We start from the raw sequence: 21,321 nt of genomic DNA, 5'->3' as shown, positions 1-21,321 counted from the left end.
AAAGAAGAAGATAGTCTTTCATAGTCCTCTGTCTTCAGGGGCGGGGCTAGAAGGGGGGCACAGGGTGCAATGGCCCTCCTTGAAATATGATTGCCCCCTTTACACATTGAAGATAAGCTTACTATAGGTAAGGTAGCCACTATGGTAGCCATACAGTTAAGCTTAAGGGTAACTGTGCCTTCCAGATGTGTTCCCAGTTTAATATGCAACTTAATTGTATACAATATAAGTTTGCAGTAGGGGGTCCCTACTCAGTCTCTCTTTCAGCTAAGGGGTCCCTGGCCTAAAAAAACGTTGAAGACCCCTGAACTACTTATACCTCCTCTTCTAGATTAAAACCTTTTTGTTTCACTTCACTAACATGTGTTGGATAGAGCAGTTTCCAGTCTGGCAACCTCTGCAGAGAGGCATGGTATCTAGATTATTCAGTTAATTTCAATCTGAATCAATCTGCAGTTTCAACAATCCATTCAACATCCATATGCATTAGAAATGGTTTATTTCAGTTTAAACGTACAATATGTAATTTTCTGTCGCTAGGGGTCTCTCAATCAAAACAATGGATGTAAACTAGTGCTGTAAGTTAAACATGTTATTAACGGCGTTAATGCAAACCCATTTTAACGTCGTAAATTTTTTTTCCGCAAGTTTAACGTTCTTTTTAGCCTAGCAACTTTTGTACTGTTGCAACAACTAGTAACCACATCGAATCTAGCTAGACCGGAAACACAACAACAGGCCCGCCGCACACACTTGTTTGGGCTTGCGAGCCGGCCAAAGAGTAGTAGGCTAACGTTACATTTTGAGTGGATGGCGAGCGCGAGATGACGAAATGGATGCCAATAAGATTCTGAATGGAAAGTTTACTTTTAAAAATTTGTCGAGGGGGACAGTAGTTTCACGCATACACAGCCTGTACTCCACGGAGAAAGCATCCCAATTGGAACCGGTGATCACTGGACGTCAGTGAGTAATCAAAATTATTTAGGAGATAGTGCACACTATATTGACTATGTATATCAGCATACGGTTTTAGGATTGTGTTGTTTGTATCATTTTTTTGACAGTTTTTTTTTCATTTGGGACATTGTCCACCCCCTGTTCTGTCCAGGAGAATTGTTACATTCCTTATTAGAAAAATGTAAAGGTTACAAATGTCCTGCTGTGGCATTAATGCAATAATGACAGATTCACACATTTTTCTTTTGTTTACAGTAAATAAATAATAAACAATTACAAATCTTAAAGTCAAGTTAATTAAGTAATTTTCCTAGCATTCATTAGATTCCCATTCAAGATACACTGGTAAGCATTGCTTTCCATTGTTAATATGTACTTAAAAACAGTTCTGAAAGGCAAAATAATAAAATTTTATTCATGTGATAAAACATGCGATTAATCGCGATTAACTATAGAAATTTGGCGATTAATCGCGATTATTATTTTTTTACACAGTCCCTCCAGGATTTCGCGATCGCAACAATTCACGCAAATTCATCTAATCACCGTGAATTTTGTGTGACTCGCATATTTTACCAATGACAGCAACTTTCCTTAAAGTTTACCAAAAACCAGAGATTCCCGCCACTTCAACCAATCCCAGCAGTCCCAAGTGCCTGCTGGGATAACTGAGTAACTTTATAAGTTACTTAAGTAAGTAAGTTTATTCATGTCATTCTGATAAAATAGCTGCAGTTTCCTCCACATAATTACTTTTCTTGATTCGATTTGTATTGGTAGTTGACCAGTTAGCGAGCAAGCAAGCTAACATTAGCTAGCAGCTAAAACCACAATATCACAATATATTTCACGTCAGTGTCACTTTTGGAAAAGGGACCTCATTATTCTGGAGGGTCGACTGGGGGTGTGGGGGGTCTGGGTGGGGGTGACTTAAAAAGGGTAAGAACCACTGCCAAACTGACAGAAATTAGACCACAGACCCCCATTTAATAAGATTTTGTCCCAGGTTCCCCCATCTGATAGGATTTTTGCTTTTAGATGTTTTATTACAGAAAGTGTACCCAAAACATGGTTTAGCAAAATCAGTGATTTGTTTCTAAACATATGTGTCCAGGATTTTTTGGGCAGTCTAAAATCATGGCTTGATGACGCACTGGAGCCAACATTAACATAACACCTCCTACCTACTAAACAATGTTAGTACTAACTTTAGAGCACATAGCATCACTGTTGTTTTGTTAACCCCAGTGTTGTAGTACCCAAGATAATTTTTTTAAGGTCTCGGTATCCACTGCATTTTCACTTGGTCTCGGATAAAGAGGATTTTATTCCAAGACCGGTCAAGACCACAACTGCAGGGATATCACTGAATTGCCTGTATATTGTCTGATTTATGTGTTAACATCTTTACTGTGATTGGATGTAAAACATCCTGCTTCAAATGCAACCAATAACTTGACTTATTTCTAATTTGTTACTGTTACCCCCATCTCCGCACCCCCTTAACACGCACTCCCAACAAAGTGAATGAGAGGACACAGGAGGAGAAGCTCTAGCTCCAACTTGTCGGTAATAGAATTTGGCTACTTAAACCATAAAGAATTTATTTGACAAACAACATGTAAAAAAGCACTGCAATTTGTAAATTCTGCAATATAAAGCTGACTGAGAAAGCTGGGACCACCTTTAATTTTAGAAAAGAGGCATGAAGAAAGGTAAGCCAAGTAGAGATGCACCGATTGACCGAATAGTGACCGGTCTCTGCCTTGGTCTTTGGCTTGACTTGGTCTCAACCCCTAAAATCTTTGATTCTATCGGTCTCTATACACTCTGCTCTTTGGCCACACAGTATGGAAACAGCGCCGATCATCCAGTTAATTTTATTAGCGGTTTTGGCTCAATAATGACTTCATGCGACACTGAGCAACTCTCATAGGAATGAACATGGTTTTGCCTTGATAGGGAAATGCCTAAACTTGTTGTATCTGAATACACCAATAATAAAGTGCTATTTGCCATTTGTGTCAAAACCATTTGATGAATATGTTTGAACCTTAGTTTTATTTTGACCAACCTGGAAGAGGCGTGTGAAAATGTCAAACTCAAACACAGAAATGTAGTCGTTGCAGGTGAGGTCGATGGTGGATTTGAGGGCCATGGCCTCCAGGCCCGAGCTGATGGGATGCACTTCATGAAGGCACTGTCGGAAGACTTTCCATGGCACTATTGTCCTGCAAGAGAGAACCAGTACAATCATAAAAGCAAAGAAACTATCTTTATTTTATATTTTATATTTATATTAAAAACTATATCTTTATTGATATAAATGTCCATTTGACAAATGCAAAAGAAAAGTTTCTGTACAACTAAAAATGCGTGACAAGAATTGATTCTTAGATAAGTTTGAACTTTTGTTTAACTCATTACTCTTACGGCTTAAGATAAGACAAAACAATGAAAAGAACAGAACAAAACATTGTGAAGTATGGTGGTACAAACTGGGGAGGAGTGAATTGTCTCACCCACAACTAATAGAAATTTGCCATGGGAAACAAAAGTATCTGCTGGTAATGTCATTTCGACCAAATGTCAAATTACCAAATGTATGTGGTGACTGTGATCAACAGCCTCAGTGGCCAAACACAATAGGTTAATCTCACTTATTGACATAGTTAAAAATGTCTATTGCCGCAAAAGTACAAACTTAAAATGCATTTTTACTGGGCAGCAACATATTCAGTAAATTAGAAAAAGACATGCGAGAAATTAGATGGTCACAGGTCTGTACATATTTTACCCAAGAACAGAAACATTTTTATTTACACTTTCCAATGTGTCAACTTCATACATAATATGTGATTTTGAAAAGTATGTGAAGATAGAACATAAACTTTTCAGTTACAGCAGGTAACATTCCACAGGGACAGCCCAAACCCAGACCCCCGTATTTGCATCTCTAAGAGGACTTAAGTCACATTGGACTACGCCCATGATAAACCAGATAAAATGCTATGCAGGTTCAAGCATAACTTACGGTGAGCAGAGCAGAGAGGTATAGTGCGTAACAACATGTAGCACATGTACTTAACTGGGAATGATCAAGAGGATTATCAAGGGCCCCTGGTGCAGATGAACAAACAATATGCTCGTTACTGTAAGTACAATATAACCTCTGTGAGCAAGAAGCCAATACTTTATCAATGCTTACCTGTTCAACAGGCATAAACAAGTAAAAAGCAATATTTCAGTCTGCTCTGTCTGCATGCAGTCTCTCATCCATCACTGCTGTTTGAAACAAACACAGCGAGCTACTCTGCAAACAGTACATTTACAAACAAGCTTTCAACATGAAATAAAAGCAGTTTTATGTAGTCTAACTGTTTATCTTACTTTGCCACCAATCTTGAAATTTGGCAAATACTTGTAAACTTAGCTGCTGGTGTAAACAAACCATCCTCTCCTCTCTACCATCCGTAAATCCACTTTAGGCTGCTGCTATCAATTATTTTAGTAACCAAGTATTTTACCGATTATTCCATCGATTAATCAAGTAATCTGATCAGAAATACTCTTGTTTTACAGTAAACAGCAAGAGGTTTCCATTTTAGAAAAAGCTACATTTTTATTGCCTAAATTGCATACAATAACAGGGATAGATGCCAACATTTTGTAGCACTGCCCGCACGGGCCACCAAGCCCCTTATTCTGTTGGCCAAAATACATTTTTGGTGGCCCCCTTCCCCTTCTCCTTCTCCCCCAATTCTGGCTCTTTACACTGGATATGCAAAAGAGATTTTCACTAAGCCCAGGTAAATGTGACTGTACAAAGCTTACAGCAGGGCTATTCAACTATACTGTTCAGGAGGACACAATCTCAGAAGGCTAATACTGAGTGAGGAGAAAGAAAGAAGAATGCATACATCATCGGCATGGTCTAGTATGCATGTGGTAAATCCTGTGATCACGAAACATTTTCTCTTAAAAGGTTCCTCACTTGCCGGTCAGTAGTGAGCCGCTTAATAAATATGTCTTATTCTTCACTTTCAACGAATACATTTTTTTTAAACTCCTGAGTTGGTTCTTTAGAGCATTCTGAAGAAGAATGCACTTCATATCGTCAACAGCAGTGTGTTTCGAAAGTACCAACCAACATGGCAATAAGGATCACTAGAACCAGAAAATCAAGAATCCCCATTCATTGTCAGTTTAAATAAATCACTCTTAAAATGCCAGCTGCCATTGAAACGGCAGAATATGAATTGAAGCTATTGAGGCTTTTTCACATGCAATAATGACCTTTCACAGTCTGTGGATCTCAACAAAGGCTAATATATTCACCTACTATCAGTATTATAGATACTAATATTGCAGCTAATACAGTTGGTGTACTAGCAGCTAAAAACACAAGTTAAACAGATTTATTGTAAGCATGATGTAGCATTTACATGCACCAATCAATAAATTGAATAGTTGTGTATCCTGTGAATTAAAATAAGGATGTGCTCTAAGATAGTGTTCATACAAACTGGGCTCCTTTTCCAGCACTACACCTACATGCACTTCAAACAGTATGACACATATTAAATAGCTTTGTTTTTGTCTGCAGCTTAGCCTAATTTCCATCTTTTGGTTTCCTTTTGAGCAGGGATCTTCAACAGGGGGTCTGGGACCCTAGGGGGTCCTCAGAATCAATGCAAGGGGGCCTCCAAATGTTTTGTTAATTTTTAAAAGTTTTTTGAAAAATTAAAAAGTCTTAACATGAATCCAACAAAATATTAGCAAATATAAGTCCCCACTGGTGATAGGCTTACTGGCCTGTACGTAAGGTAGTCACTAAGGAGTTAATCTTAAGGATTAACTGTGCCTCATGTACAGTACAGGCCAAAAGTTTGGACACACCTTCTCATTCAATACGTTTCCATGACTATTTACATTGTAGATTCTCACTGAAGGCATCAAAACTATGAATGAACACATGTGGAATGATGTAATTAACAAAACAGTGTGTCATAACTGAAAACATGTCTTCTATTCTAGTTTCTTCAAAGTAGCCACCCTTTGCTCTGATTACTGCTTTGCTCACTCTTGGCATTCTCTTGATGAGCTTCAAGAGGTAGTCACCTGAAATGGTTTTCCAACAGTCTTGAAGGAGTTCCCAGAGATGTTTAGCACATGTTGGCCCTTTTGCCTTCACTCTGCAGTCCAGCTCGCCCCAAACCATCTTGATTGGGTTCAGGTCCGGTGACTGTGGAGGCCAGGTCATCTGGCGCAGCACTCCATCACTCTCCTTCTTGGTCAATCAGCCCTTACACAGCCTGGAGGTGTGTTTGGGGTCAATGTCCTATTGAAAAATAAATGATGGTCCAACTAAACGCAAACCGGATGGGATGGCGTGTCGCTGCAGGATGCTGTGGTAGCCATGCTGGTTCAGTATGCCTTCAATTTGAATAAATCCCCAACAGTGTCACCAGCAAAGATACCCCACACCATCACACCTCCTCCTCCATGCTTCACGGTGGGAGCAGGCATGTAGAATCCATCCATTCACCTTTTCTGCAAAGACACGGCAGTTGGAACCAAAGATCTCAAATTTCAACTCATCAGACCAAAGCACAGATTTCCACTGGTCTAATGTCCATTCCTTGTGTTTCTTGGCCCAAAAAAATCTGTTCTGCTTGTTGCCTCTCCTTAGCAGTGGTTTCCTAGCAGCTACTTGACCATGAAGGCCTGATTTGCGCAGTCTCCTCTTAACAGTTGTTCTAGAGATGTGTCTGCTGCTAGAACTCTGTGTGGCATTCATCTGGTCTCTAATCTGAGCTGCTGTTAACTTGCGATTTCTGAGGCTGGTGACTCGGATGAACTTATCCTCAGCAGCAGAGGTGACTCTTGGTCTTCCTTTCCTGGGGCGGTCCTCATGTGAGCCAGTTTCGTTGTAGCGCTTGACGGTTTTTGTGACTGCACTTGGGGACACATTCAAAGTTGACTGACATTTGTTAAAGTAATGATGGCCACTCGTTTCTCTTTACTTAGCTGATTGGTTCTAGCCATAATATGAATTCTAACAGTTGTCCAATAGGACTGTCGGCTGTGTATCAACCTGACTTTTGCACAACACAAGTGATGGCCCCAACCCCATTAAGGGAAAAAATTCCACTTCAAGGCACACCTGTGAAGTGAAAACCATTTCAGGTGACTACCTCATGAAGCTCATTGAGAGAACACCAAGGGTTTGCAGTGCTATCAAAAAAGAAAAGGGTGGCTACTTTGAGATATCTAAAATACAAGACATGTTTTCAGTTATTTCACACTTTTTGTTAAGTACATAATTCCATATGTGTTCCTTCAGTGAGATTCTACAGTGTAAATAGTCATGAAAATAAAGGAAACACATTGAATGAGAAGGTGTGTCCAAACGTTTGGCCTGTACTGTATGTTTAACATTAAAACATGATTTATAAACTCATGCCAACAATTATTAGGCTATTGAATATAGCTTAGTTTTCTAAAAAAGGTATGTATAAAGGCTCTATATCTTCATTTAATACAATATATTTTGTAGGGGATCTCTCTACAGTTAAGGGGGTCCTTGGCTTAAAAAACGTTGAAGACCCCTGCTTTAGAGAAACCATCCATTTAAAGAAAAGTGAGACTTTTTGTTTTATTCCCTGTAATCTAAGTTTAAGTGTTTTTTTGTGTATCCCAATATCCTGAATCCATTTAGTCAATGCAGAAAGTGCTCCTCTACTTAGGGAATTCAGCAAATTAACATGGAACTTCCTTCATTAAATCTGACCTCTCTCTTCTACACTTTAAAATAGTTTTTTAGGGGTTGTTTGTGGGCTAAATGTTGTTTTTTTTTAATGGTGCCATCGAAGAATATCTCAAAGTCTTGGCTTCTTTTTTTTTTTTTAGCACCATTTATCATCCAGACATACATAACAAATTCCACATATGTGCCAGGTAATGTCATGTGGTGCATAGAACAGATAAACACAAACTGAACAAGAATAAAAACCTTCTCCCATCCCCCACCCTCTGCGGTCTCGAGGAAAACAAAAGAAACAAACGAATAAACAGAAATCACACCTTGCCTAGTTGCTCTCCTCTAGTTCTTGTGGCGTTGAGGTCATTAGCTAACGATGTGGGCTATGTGAATAACTGGGGGGCGTTCTGGGGAAAGCCTGGTCTGATGGAGAGAGACGGCATTCATCCCACCTGGGACGGAGCCGCTCTCATATCAAAAAATCTGACCGAGTTTATCAGACATAAACCATGACAACCCAAGTTTGATATTAGCAATCAGGGGTGCAGTACTACGCGCCCCTCGGTGCTTCCGTTGGAGCAGTCACCCACTCATAGTCTAATAAGCACGGTGTCTGTTCCCCGACTCAGATCTGTTAAATCAAAGGTAAACAAAAGATGCGCTATACTTAATAACCTAATTGGAATTAAAACGACTGCAACGATAGAACAAAATAGGAAAATTAGATGTGGACTATTAAATATTAGATCTCTGTCTTCTAAAGCATTATTGGTTAACGAGTTGATATCAGTTAACAATATTGATTTATTTTGTCTTACTGAAACCTGGCTGGGCCATGAAGACTATGTCAGTCTAAATGAAGCCACTCCTCCCAGTCATATTAATACTCAAATTCCTAGAGGCTCAGGCCGAGGAGGGGGAGTTGCAGCCATCTTTGATGCAAGCCTGTTAATTACTCCTAAACCTAAACTAAATTATAACTCCTTTGAAAGTCTTGTTCTTAATCTTCAACATCCAAAATGGAAAACATTACAGCCAATTATATTCGTTGTTATTTACAGGGCTCCAGGTCCGTATTCTGAATTTTTATCTGAATTCTCAGAGTTTTTATCATGTTTAGTCCTTAAATCAGACAAAGTACTTATTGTAGGTGATTTTAATATCCATGTGGACGTTGACAATGATAGCCTTAGTACTGCTTTCAACTCATTACTGGATTCAGTCGGTTTCAGTCAGAGTGTGCACTGTTTTAACCACACCCTCGACCTTGTGCTGGCATATGGTATTGAAATTGAGGATTTAATAATATTTCCGCAGAATTCTGTATTATCAGATCATTCTTTAATCACTTTCGAATTCTTACTACCTGACTATATTAAATTAGATAAAAGCTTCTACACCAGATGCCTATCTGACAGTGCTATAGCTAAATTTAAAGAAGATATTCCAACAGCATTCGACTCTATGTCGTGCCTTAACATAACAGAGGACCTCTATGTTAACCTCAGTCCCTCTCAAATTGATACATTTGTAGACGGTGCTACGACTTGCCTACGGACGACCTTAGACTCCGTTGCTCCCCTGAAAAAGAGGATGATGAAGCAAAGGAAATTAGCACCTTGGTATAATTCCCAAACTCGCAAATTAAAACAAATCTCGCGAAACCTCGAAAGTAAGTGGCGCTCCACCAAAGTGGAAGAATCCCGTTTGGATTGGCAAGAAAGTCTGAAAACCTATAGGAAGACTCTAAGAAAGGCCAGATCAGACTATTACTCATCACTAATAGAAGAAAACAAGAACAACCCAAGGTTTCTTTTCAGCACTGTAGCCAGGCTGACAAATAGCCACAGCTCTACTGAGCCATCTATTCCTCTAGCTCTGAGTAGTGATGACTTCATGATCTTCTTTAATGATAAAATTACAACAATTAGAGATAAAATTCATCACCTTTTGCCCTCAACTTCTAACGGTTCTCCTTTAAACGCAGAGTCGCTAGAAATAACGAATTGTCTCAACATATACTTAGACTGCTTTTATCCTATAGACCTCCAACAATTAATGTTAAAGATATCCTCAGCTAAGCCATCTACCTGTCTCTTAGACCCCATCCCAACGAGATTACTCAAAGAAGCGTTACCCGTGGTAAACACTTCATTACTAGATATGATCAATATGTCCTTATTAACAGGTTATGTACCACAGTCATTTAAAGTAGCTGTGATAAAACCTCTTCTGAAAAGACCCACCCTCGATCCTGAGGTCTTAGCAAACTATAGACCTATATCTAACCTTCCCTTTCTCTCCAAGATCCTTGAGAAGGTGGTTGCTAATCAGTTATGTGATTTTCTACATAGCAATAGTTTATTTGATGACTTTCAATCAGGATTTAGAAAGCATCATAGCACAGAGACGGCACTGGTGAAAATTACTAACGACCTTTTAACTGCTGCAGACAAAGGACTTGTCTCCATTCTTGTTTTACTAGATCTTAGTGCTGCATTTGACACTATTGACCATTCAATCCTGTTACAGAGATTGGAACACTTGGTTGGCATTAAAGGAGTTGCTCTAAGCTGGTTTAAGTCCTATTTCTCTGATCGATCTCAATTTGTTAATGTTAATGATTAATCCTCCAAGTACGCAAAAGTTAGCCATGGGGTTCCTCAAGGCTCAGTGCTTGGACCAATTCTATTCTCCCTATATATGCTTCCTCTAGGCAATATTATTAGGAAACACTCAATTAACTTTCACTGTTATGCGGATGACACCCAATTATACTTGTCAATCAAACCAGACGAAACTAGTCAGCTAGCTACATTTCAAGCGTGCATTAAAGATATAAAATCCTGGATGACCTATAATTTTCTGATGTTAAACCCTAACAAAACTGAAGTTATTGTACTGGGACCTAAACACCTCAGAACCTCATTATCTAAAGACATAGCTACTCTGGATGGTATTGCCCTGGCCTCCAGCACTACTGTCAGAAATTTAGGAGTCATTTTTGATCAGGATATATCCTTTAATGCCAATCTAAAACAAACCTCAAGAACAGCCTTTTTCATCTTCGTAACATTGCCAAAATTAGGAATATCCTGTCTCAAAACGATGCTGAAAAACTAGTCCATGCATTTGTTACTTCCAGGCTGGACTATTGTAATTCCCTACTGTCAGGTTGCTCGAATAAGTCCCTTAAGACTCTCCAGCTGATCCAGAATGCTGCAGCGCCGCGTTCTCACAAGAACTAAGAAAAGAGATCATATTTCTCCTGTATTAGCTTCTCTGCACTGGCTTCCTGTTGAATCCAGGATTGAGTTTAAAATCCTTCTATTGACCTACAAAGCTCTAAATGGTCTAGCACCATCATATCTAGAAGAGCTCCTAATACCCTATTGTCCCACTAGAGCACTGCGCTCCCAGAATGCAGAGTTACTGGTGGTACCTAGCGTCTCTAAAAGTAGAATGGGAGCAAGAGCCTTCAGTTATCAGGCTCCTCTCCTATGGAACCAGTTCCCGATCTGGGTTCGGGGGGCAGAAACTGTAATCGCTTTCAAGAATGAACTTAAAACTCTTCTATTTGATAAAGCTTATAGTTAGGGAGTGAGGAGTTGCAGTGTTCACCTAACTGGCCCACCTGCTTCTCTTCATAATTGTTAGATTAATAATACATAACAAAGTAGAGGGAGGCAGGCCAGCCAAGCCCGATCCGGCAGGAGGAGAGTTCTAAGCCCGAAAAAGCTACCTCTCCTTATGACCTGTCTCTCTTAGTTACGCTGTTATAGTTACGCTGTTATAGTTCTAGACTGCCGGGGGACTTCTTTCCTTTGACACACTGAGCTGCTCTCTCCTCTCCCTTTCTATTACTATTACTATTACTATTTGTGTGTATCCAGTCCCAGAAATGCTTGTTACTAATCCTAGCTTCTGGGGAGTTTACTCCCCGGAGTCCTTATGTTTTTTCCCCCAGCGTATATCCTTGGAGAACGTTGGCACCAAGATCCTGGTTCACTGTAAAAACTCCAACTTAATTTTGTTGACATGAAAAAGTATTTTAAGTGTTTAAGAATTGAAAATATGAATTATTAATATTTGATTAAAAAATGTAAGTCGCTCCAGCAAAAGTTGAAATTTGTATGATTCAACGGCATTTAGTAAGTCATCTCAAAATACTTCATTCAGTTGGGATGCACAACTAGAGCAAAAGTTCTGATAACTCATATGTTTTTGTTGTGAAATGCGGGAAAGCCAACTTTCCGAGTTGAAGATAGTCATTTGAAGTCATCAGATTCCCGCACTGGCTGTTTGGAGTGGAGCTGCATGGAACCTGGAGCCCACTATACAGTTGGCCCACACAGGCAAGTTTGAACCTGTCTTTCTGTTAAAATATAAAATTGTATGATTTTATAATTGTATGATAAATGAGTGGATAAGTTAGGTGTTACTTTATTGACAACAGTTTGGCCCAAAGCTAACGCTCGCTGCTAGCTTCGGATAATTGTAAGCTAACAGGTTATGTTAGCTAACGTTAGACTAACCTTAGCTGATAAAAGCGGTAGCTAGCTACTTGTCTAAGCATGTAATTTAGCTAGCTAATGTTACCGTTTAAACTTCGGAAAAGTCTTTTCAGACAGGTAAGTTTAAATACTTGTGTGATTATACTATTTCGTAATTGTGGGAACGTTAGCTAGCTAGTAACTTTATACATTTCTAACAGTGTCGGCTTTCGGTTGCTTGAATCTAAACACCCTAGTACCAACAGTTAAGCTATTAATTGGGTTCAATTGAAGTCAGTGTTGTGGAATAGTGTTTTAAAGTAACGTTAGTACTAACGTGAGGTATCATAAACTTTAATGTCTAAATAACAGTTAAAACGAATAGATTACGCTAGCTATATAATGCCGCCCCAACACATGGACCGACATCCTCCTGCATCTCCCCGTCTTCTGGTTCAGGAGAGAAGCAAGGAGGTTTTATAAGACAGATAGCAACGTTAGCGATAGAGCAGGGTCTAATAATGAACGTTATTGCACTTGACTGACGCGGGGCTCAACTCCTCCCTACACCCATACACATACGATGCGGACAGCAAACTTAGAGAGGCATCCCTAAATGCGGTTATAGGTCATGTCCACACATAACGTTACACGGTTATTTTCGTAACCGTAGCTTTTTCTGAGCTTTGGCCTTCTGTCCACATGCAAACAACACATATATTAGCTATATCCAAAGCGTGACAAAAAGCGGTGGTCAAGTCGTTTCAACAGCCTTCAGTCAGAACAGGAAGTCACAGAAACACTCAGATAATGTTAGGTCCGATTACTAATTTATTAAAATGTTATTTGACATATATTTCAGCTTGTACGGAGTCTCCAGTTCTTCTTATTATGACGGAGTAACGTTAGCTTTTAAAATGTTCTACATGCAATATGTTGCTGGTGATCTGATTTAGTGTCTCTGACTACTAAACGTTATTGTCAGCCACACGTGATCTGTTACCTGAATAAGACTTCAGACTAGTATTAATTAAAATATCTCCTATTCAAAAACAATAAAACATCATGTAGAGTCAATTCTGAACCAATCAGCTATTAGATCATCTGAGAGCCAGGCGTTTCCAAGCATGCCTCTGGGTGCATATTATTATGTCAGTGTTTTCAATCGTTTTTTGCATTGCAGTGTGTACTGAGAGATATTAATTCTAAAACAGTGGTTCCCAACCTTTTTTCCTTGGCACCCCCCCTACTTATGTCTAAGAAAAGCTGAAACAAATATAAAATATATAGTTTTTATACAGACTTTTGTATACATTATATATTCTAGTGTATTATCATAATTTGTTTAACATGTGCAAATATTTTTTTTTTACCTCAACCTTAAACCAGATAAAGACTTGCACACTGTGCGCCCCTGTGATTTTTGCCGCCCCCCTAAGGGGTGCCAGGACCCCAGGTTGGGAACCACTGTTCTAAAAGACCATCGTGTGTACAGGAATATTTCTCAAATGGAGGAGGAAAAAATTTGTTTTTTTATCAAAAAGATGAACTGATCTGTTGCACCACAATTAATAAATGTTTGAAACTGATTAAGAACCGCATTTAAAAACAACTCATACGTACTTAATTGTTTCTTATATTATTACCAATATATTGTAACCTTTTTCTTTCAGATTGAGTTGAATGCAATGCAAGTTCTGCAAGTTCACCAACCTCAATGAAGCTGTTCTCCTGAAGCACTACCGCCTGTATCACAGAGGAGCAACCTGGCCTTGCATCCACACAGACTGCTTGTGCACTTTTAGAACATTTGGTTTATTGAAATCCCACCTTTCAAGATTACACAGGACTGTCCCAAAGCAAGAGAACTTTACATTTTCCTGCTGGTTGTGTGAGTTTAAAGACATTTGCTGTAGAAAGAAAGTCTTAAAGCATTTGCATAATCACCTCAGAAACAAAGAGAGCGTTAGTTGCCCATTCTTAGGCTGCAGCTTTCAAACAAACCGCCTTAACAGCTTTACTGGTCACATTTCACGGAAACATAAAAATCATACACTTAAAGATTTTCGGCCAACTGTTAGGGTAGTTAATGGTGTTGAGTGTAATGAAACAGACCAACAAAATAATGAAGAAGCTGAGACTGGATACTCATTGACCAGTAGTACTGGATTAGACTCTACAGAAAAAGTTGAGGCTGTGTGTTTAGAGAATGTAGATGCTGAAATACTCGAGCACAAACTAGCATCCCTTTTTCTACGTATGCAATGTATGTTAAATGTGTCTAAACATGCAATACAGTCAATCATAGAAGAATTTAATGATATTTTGTCATTATCAAAGTTTCATACATCTGCGGTTCTGAAAGAGGTCTTCGCAAAACATAACATTGAAGTTGAGGACAATATTGTTCAAGAGATAAGCAACATTGTGTTTCAAACAAATCCATTACTTATTTCTACATCAGAAAAAGGGACATTATCAACTGACTTTAGAAGAAATACATATTTTAGAGAGCATTTCTCCATTATTGAGCCAACTGAGTTGTTTTATGACAGAACTTCAAGGAAAACCTTTGTCTATGTTTCTGTAAGTCAGGTTATTGAACTTCTACTCAATAGAGCAGAGTATCTGGAAAAGCTTGTTTTCAATAAGGAGAGTTTACCAGCGCATTACAAGTCTTTTCACGATGGCCATTATTTTAAAGAAAATCAAATTTTTGGAGAACAAGAGCTGCACATTTCCTTAGGGCTTTACATAGATGATTTTGAACTGTGCAACCCATTAGGGACATCAAAGACAATTCACAAGATTACTGCAGTTTATTGGGTGGTTCTCAATCTACCTTCAAAGTTTCGTTCCAGTTTACATTCAATTAATCTAGCCCTCCTTGGAAAGACTTCTGATGTGAAGCAGTTTGGTTACGAGAATTTTTTTTGTCCATTAATTAAGGATTTAAAGTCACTTGAACAAGTAGGAGTATTTGTTCAAACTCTTGATAGTTATGTGAAAATTTCATTATTTTGTGTCAGTGCTGATAATTTAGGAGCTCATGGACTTGCAGGTTTTCAGGAAAGCTTCAGTGTAAACAAGTTCTGTAGATTTTGTTTGACAAGTCGGGGTGAAATAGCAACCACTGAAATTTCTGATTTCCAGCTACGCACCAATGAAGAGCATAATGCATTTTTGGTGCAACTTAAAAATGAAAATGTTGCCCATATAAATGGTGTTAAAAGGGAATGTGTTTTAAGTAAGCATCTGTCATATTTTCATCCTGTAACTGGTTTTCCTCCAGACATATTGCACGACTTCTTTGAAGGTGTTATTCCAGTTGAACTGTCTTTGTGTATAAAGAAATTGATTTCCAAAGGTTATATTACTTTGGACAGACTGAATAGCATAATATCTTCATTTCCTTACAAATACTCAGACAGGGTGAATAGGCCAAAGACAATTAATAAAGCATGTTTTGAAAAGGGCAGTATAGGTGGCAATGGCCACGAAAATTGGACCCTTTTGCGCTTCCTCCCTTTTTTCATTGGAAAGACCATCCCAGAACAAGAACCTGCATGGGAGATATTGATGGACCTCAAGGAAATAGTTGATATTGTTGTCTCACCTGCTTTTTCAGAGGAAATATTGCACTACTTGGAGATCAAGTTGTGTGATCATAGAAAGCTGCTCACAGATACTTTTCCAGATTTTAACTTGCGCCCAAAGCACCACTTTGTTGAACATTATCCCTACCTTTTACGCTGCTTTGGTCCATTGGTGGAATTATGGACAATGCGATTTGAGTCCAAACACAGTTTTTTTAAGAAGACTGTGCATGATGTTCATAACTTTAAAAATGTGCTTCTTACGCTGTCCTCAAAACACCAGCAGATGATGGCGTGCCACTTTGATAGTCAAAGTCTATTCAAGCCATTGTTACATGTGGAGAAAGTGACTGATATCAAGACATCTTCCCTGGATGCTGTCCTGCGCACAGTGATTGAAAGAAAGTATCCACATATTGAGACTTTGTCCCTTTCTAAAGACATTTATTTGCATGGGACCAGATATGCTGAGGGTATGATTATATCAGCTGGACACTGCAGTGGACTGCCAGAATTCTATAAAATAGTTACTATAGTAGTTAACCTGGGAAAGGTCACCTTTGTTGGCAAAAAGCTAACATCTTGGTACCTGGAACATTTTAGGTCCTTTGAGCTTGTGGATAACATCTATTCAGACACTGAGATCTTGGATCCTGAATCTCTCAACAGCCATCTTCCATTGACTGCCTACACAGTGGGAGGCAAGGTGCTGGTGACTCCTAAAGTGTGCCTGCACCAGTAAAGGGACGCAAAATGGTATGTCTTAAAGATTAGTTTAGCATGTGAACACATTTCTACCATAGTATTACCAGACTGTAAACAGCGTTGCAGGTATTACTGACACAACGTATATATAACTCCTTGCTTTACAGCTTCTGTAAACTAAACCTTCTATTTATTTTGTCCCCTCTAACGCAGGGTCTCTTACTGCTTGTGAAGATCTCCCCAACTATGTCTCGGAAAGTGGTGCTTCCTGAAGTACCTGAATCAGTTGAAGATTTAAAAACCATTCTTCGGGAAAATCTTGAACTTCAAGGCAACTTCACAATACAGTTCGAGGACCCAGACTTTAATAACGCTCTCTGCAATTTGATCACTATGAATGAGTTGCCACCTGAACGTGTCATCTTGCACCTTCTTTGGGATGAGCCACTTGTTCTCATTCCACTAGACTCCGTATCAGTTGATTCAAGCTCATCCCTGGACACAGCCAGCGTATCCACAAGAGAGTCACCCCAGAGTCCCTCTATTTTTATCAAGAACTATCTGCGAAGTGTAATAGAGTGGCCTTCTCCCTTTCCTATTCCAGCCTTCTCCTATGATGTGGAACTGAAGTTACGCAAAGGCAACGAAACGTATGAAAAGACCAACTGAGGTATCAGCGTGACAAGAGACATGAAAATGGACATTTTGGACAAGATTGCTCAGGCAGTTTTCAAAGTGAAAGCCTATCCTGATCAAGACCAGATTGAGTCCGTTGCTTCTGCTCTCGTCAGTAAGCATCCATGCCTTCGAGAACCCGGCAATGGTACGGGGTATGATGGATGGAAAATGAGCATCAAATATAAACTGGGTAATTACAGGTCCAAGCTCCGTGAGGCAGGCTGTATTGAGGTCAATCTAAACCGGAAAAGAAGAAGTGATGAAGGTGATGGTGCAGGGCCTTCTTTGAAGAGACCAAAGCGAGGCGAGATTAACCATGCCCCTGACCATCCAGAAAACCATACTGATGACTCGTTGGAGGAAGAAAGACTGGCTCTGGTTGAGGAGTTACAGAAGAGGAATAAGAATGTTGCACTCATAAAGCAACAGATGGAGCTGACCTTCTCCCTGAGGCGCAAGGAGATTGTAGAGTTACAGCCTATGGTATCAGAGGTTCAAGGACGATGGCCTGCTCTTTTTTGCGAGGCAGAGGTGAGAAGCTAAAAAAAGATAATGTGGCCCTGATTAAGTCTGTCCAAAAAGTAAATCTTGAGTTTTTACTTCTATTTAAAAAATTAATCACAATTTAACAAAGGATTTGAAATTGCTGTCCATTTTGCAACAGATCCAGGCCGAGTTCTATCGGATCACCAACAAGAACCTACTAGACAACTTTAGAGCAGCCATCAATCAGCACACTCCAGGACTGCTTAGACTCTATCGCACTAGGAGGGCAGCTTTCCCGTCTGAGATGGATCAACTCCTTAAGGGACTGGATGAAGAGGTGAATTTTTAGTAATCTCAGTATTTTGGAAAATATTGACAGTTGTACTGCAAGAAATTGTGGGATCTTTTTACTGCAAGATATGTAAAGCTAAAATAATAAATACAAAGTTTCCAGTTTAAGGTGTTGCTCATAGTATCAAACATTAGAATTAACCCATACACACACACAACCATGTACACTACCTAACATACAGAAAAAGTAGCGACTAAGTGGTGAACAAAGTTGCACATGTAGCAATTAAAAAGCATTATACTGTATATTTAAGTTATGAGTTACCCTCAGATTTGCGTGCTTGGTGTGGAAGAAAACAGCGGTTTGTCAATACTTCATCCATATATACTTTATACAGTTAATTGTGAGATTCAGTTTTAGTCCTCTACCTAAGTAAATAAAAAATGCAGCTGTAAAAGAAATTGTTCAATTGTGAACTGGCCAGTCCCTTTGCGTATAGCTTCTGGCTTTTCTGCGTGTTTTTTGTTTTAATGTTTTTCATCCATCTTTTTGTGTTTCAGACCAATGACATCACAGCACACAGACAGGCTGCAGCCTTGAAGGGTCTTCCTTTGTATCTCCGTGACAGTCACGAGAAGCTGTTCAGGAGTTGTCTGGTGAGTGGTTATTAGCTACTCATGTTTATGCTGTACTTGACTAGGATTGTTACCGAACAGTTACTGCTGCCCATTCTTCCATTCCAGTTTATCTATCCACTGTTCTCCTTTTTTATCTAAATGCATGAGGTGTCTCTGATGTACTTTGCTGTTATTATTCTTTATTTAAAGCTGCAATATTGAGGAATTTGGTTTGGTGGTCTTTAGTGCTATCTAAAGGCCCCCAAAATGCAACTGAATCATATAGTCGTGTAACGGGTAAGAAACTCAGTTCAGAAATCTGTCATCAAATCAATGTTCAGGTATCTGTATCCAGATACCTAATTCTGGAAACATAAATTAATATTTTTTGTTAATTAGACTCTATATATCCGATTTTATTATATATCGGATATATATAGAAGCTTTATTATATATTAGACTCTATATATCCGATATATAATAAAGCTTCTAAAAGAACGTATTTATACTAAACTTGTGCTATTTTTAAGTTATTAACCCAGCTCTCTCCAGCAGATACACAGCACAGGGAGGTCTTTTTTCTGTAATTTCTAAAGGGAGTATTTTGTTATGGAACTGAAACTGAAGTAAACTGTGACACAAAGTGTAATAAATGTCTCACTAGATACTAGGGCTGTCAAAATTGGCCAAAAATGACGTTTGAATATTTGTTCTGAAAACCACAGAGGTTTGAATACATTTGAATATCTATTTTTGCGCAATAGGTCCAGTACAAACCAGTACAACGGGAGACATAACTACTGGTGTACAGTTAGTCCTCGCTCTTTTTCTTTCTCTGTCTGGAGTGTTCAGGAGGAAGGACAGGCGCCGTCTCAGAGCCGTTCATAATTTGGTTATTAACAACCAAGCCTCTTGCTATTCCATGAATTGTACACCAATTTTTTCTCGTTGACTCTGCAATTTAAGATTTACGTTAGCGTCTTTGTACTGTCTTAATTTTCTTTGCCCTCTTTGTTTGTTTACTTCCGGTACCTGCAGCCGCCTGATAGGTCATCAGTATGCCCAATTACTAAACCCAGATCGTCTCAGTCAGAAAGCTGAATGGCCCATGAACGATCCCGCGAGGCAGATAACACAGCAGTGCCAGTTTTTACTCTTACAATTTTCAAACATATTGTACATTTTCACATTCAAATCTGTTTTTTTGTTTTCTTTTAACAATTCAAATATATATTTGAATTTAGAATAGTCTTTGACAGCCCTACTAGATACACACTTGCTTATAATCAGGGAAAGAAGTAAAAGTACTAATACAACATGTACAAATGCACTAAAGCTTGTAAAACGTCTGTCAGTTTGATTTACTATGTCTGTCTTTCCGGTCTGCCATCACAAGGATACTGACCCAGAAGAGGAGCAGACAAAGGGCCTCATTGTGGGGATACTTACTACAATGGAGGATGATCAAAGTACGGCTCCTGCAAGAGTGGCAAATGTAGCTGTGGTTCTAGAAGAAGACATCGTCTTACAAGACCTCCCTGACCTGCCGACGGCCTTTGCTTTGCTCTTTGGGCTGATCTATGCCTTAAACATTCAGTTTCCCAAGGAACTGAGGTACACCTTCGAAACATTTCAGAAGGTGTTCTTGGAGCTTGGAACAGATCTCTCTGCAAGAGTCAGATCCCTCAAAAACAAACTCCTTCAGTAATCCCATTGTTTCAGCTTCTAATGTTGGGCTGCAAGAGGCAGATCCTTTGAGAACAAATTTCTTCTTCTGATGTTGGGCCAGGTTTTAATTGTTAACGTTCATGCTGCCCAATTGTGGACTGATATAAATATCCAATATTTGAGATGGATCTTATCTTTACGGGTTTTATTCTGCCCCACTTGTATCGCTTTTTTTCATCTCTCCATTGCTCTTCTTTATCCTCTTCCCTTATTTCTCTTTACCTCTCTCATCTCATTTTTCTCCATCTTTACTCTCTTCTCAGTCTGTCAGCCTAACTAATCTAACCTTGCTGTCCTTACTTAGTATTTAAGTAAAAAAATAAGAATTGTTAACTGACATACACAACTACTACTGTCCAGGCAACACTGTTTATTTAAAGGAATAGTTTAGCATTTTTGATGATTGATTTGAAGTGGGGTTCTATGAGTTATCTATGCATAGTTAGTCTGTTCCCTTATGGAGATGGCAATGAGTGCAGTCACTATAAGGACATGGGGGAGATATTGCTGTAGCAGAAGTCAGCCTTGTACTGTGGGGGTGAGTAGAAAAAGTGCCTTTTTACCAACTAGAAAATGCTTACCTAAAAAATAAATATCTGTTCAAGTGTACACGAAATTTTGGATTTTGTCACTGCTTTAGTTTTCCGCCAGATAGACGTTTATTTTTGCACTTTTTTTGTGTAGTTTGGGCCATGTATTTCTACACCAACTCTCTGGCTCTTAATTGGCATGTTGAGTGATTCGCTGAACTCCACCAGCACGAGTTGGCGTAGTAATACATGGCCAATCTACGCTTGAAAAAAATGCTAACAAGAACCTGCCGTCTGCAACTGTACAAGGACGACTTCTGCTACAAGGACATCTCCCCCAAACTCCTCATAGTGACTGCATTAATCGCCATCTCCATAAGGGAAAAGACTAACTGAGCTATCCTTTTAACTGTCTTCTGCTACTAACAAACATTGCTCTATCTGTACACTTCTTAACCTTTTTGTCTCCCGCA

At 39.1% G+C, this 21,321-nt stretch overlaps 1 protein-coding gene across 1 annotated transcript in view; it reads right to left on the bottom strand.

Moving 5' to 3' along the window:
• The window catches only part of cblb (Cbl proto-oncogene B, E3 ubiquitin protein ligase), a 106,016-nt gene that overhangs the window by 48,895 nt on the left and 35,800 nt on the right, over positions 1 to 21,321 (bottom strand). The window contains exon 5 of the mRNA XM_028595039.1: positions 3,035 to 3,191. Coding sequence (XP_028450840.1) covers positions 3,035 to 3,191 — 157 coding nt within the window. The remainder of the gene's footprint in view (positions 1 to 3,034; positions 3,192 to 21,321) is intronic.

This window comes from Perca flavescens, chromosome 13 (assembly GCF_004354835.1).
Source record: "Perca flavescens isolate YP-PL-M2 chromosome 13, PFLA_1.0, whole genome shotgun sequence".
NCBI lineage: Eukaryota > Metazoa > Chordata > Actinopteri > Perciformes > Percidae > Perca > Perca flavescens.
The sequence above is the reverse complement of the archived record's forward strand: the minus strand, read 5'-3'. Positions and strand labels throughout refer to the sequence as shown.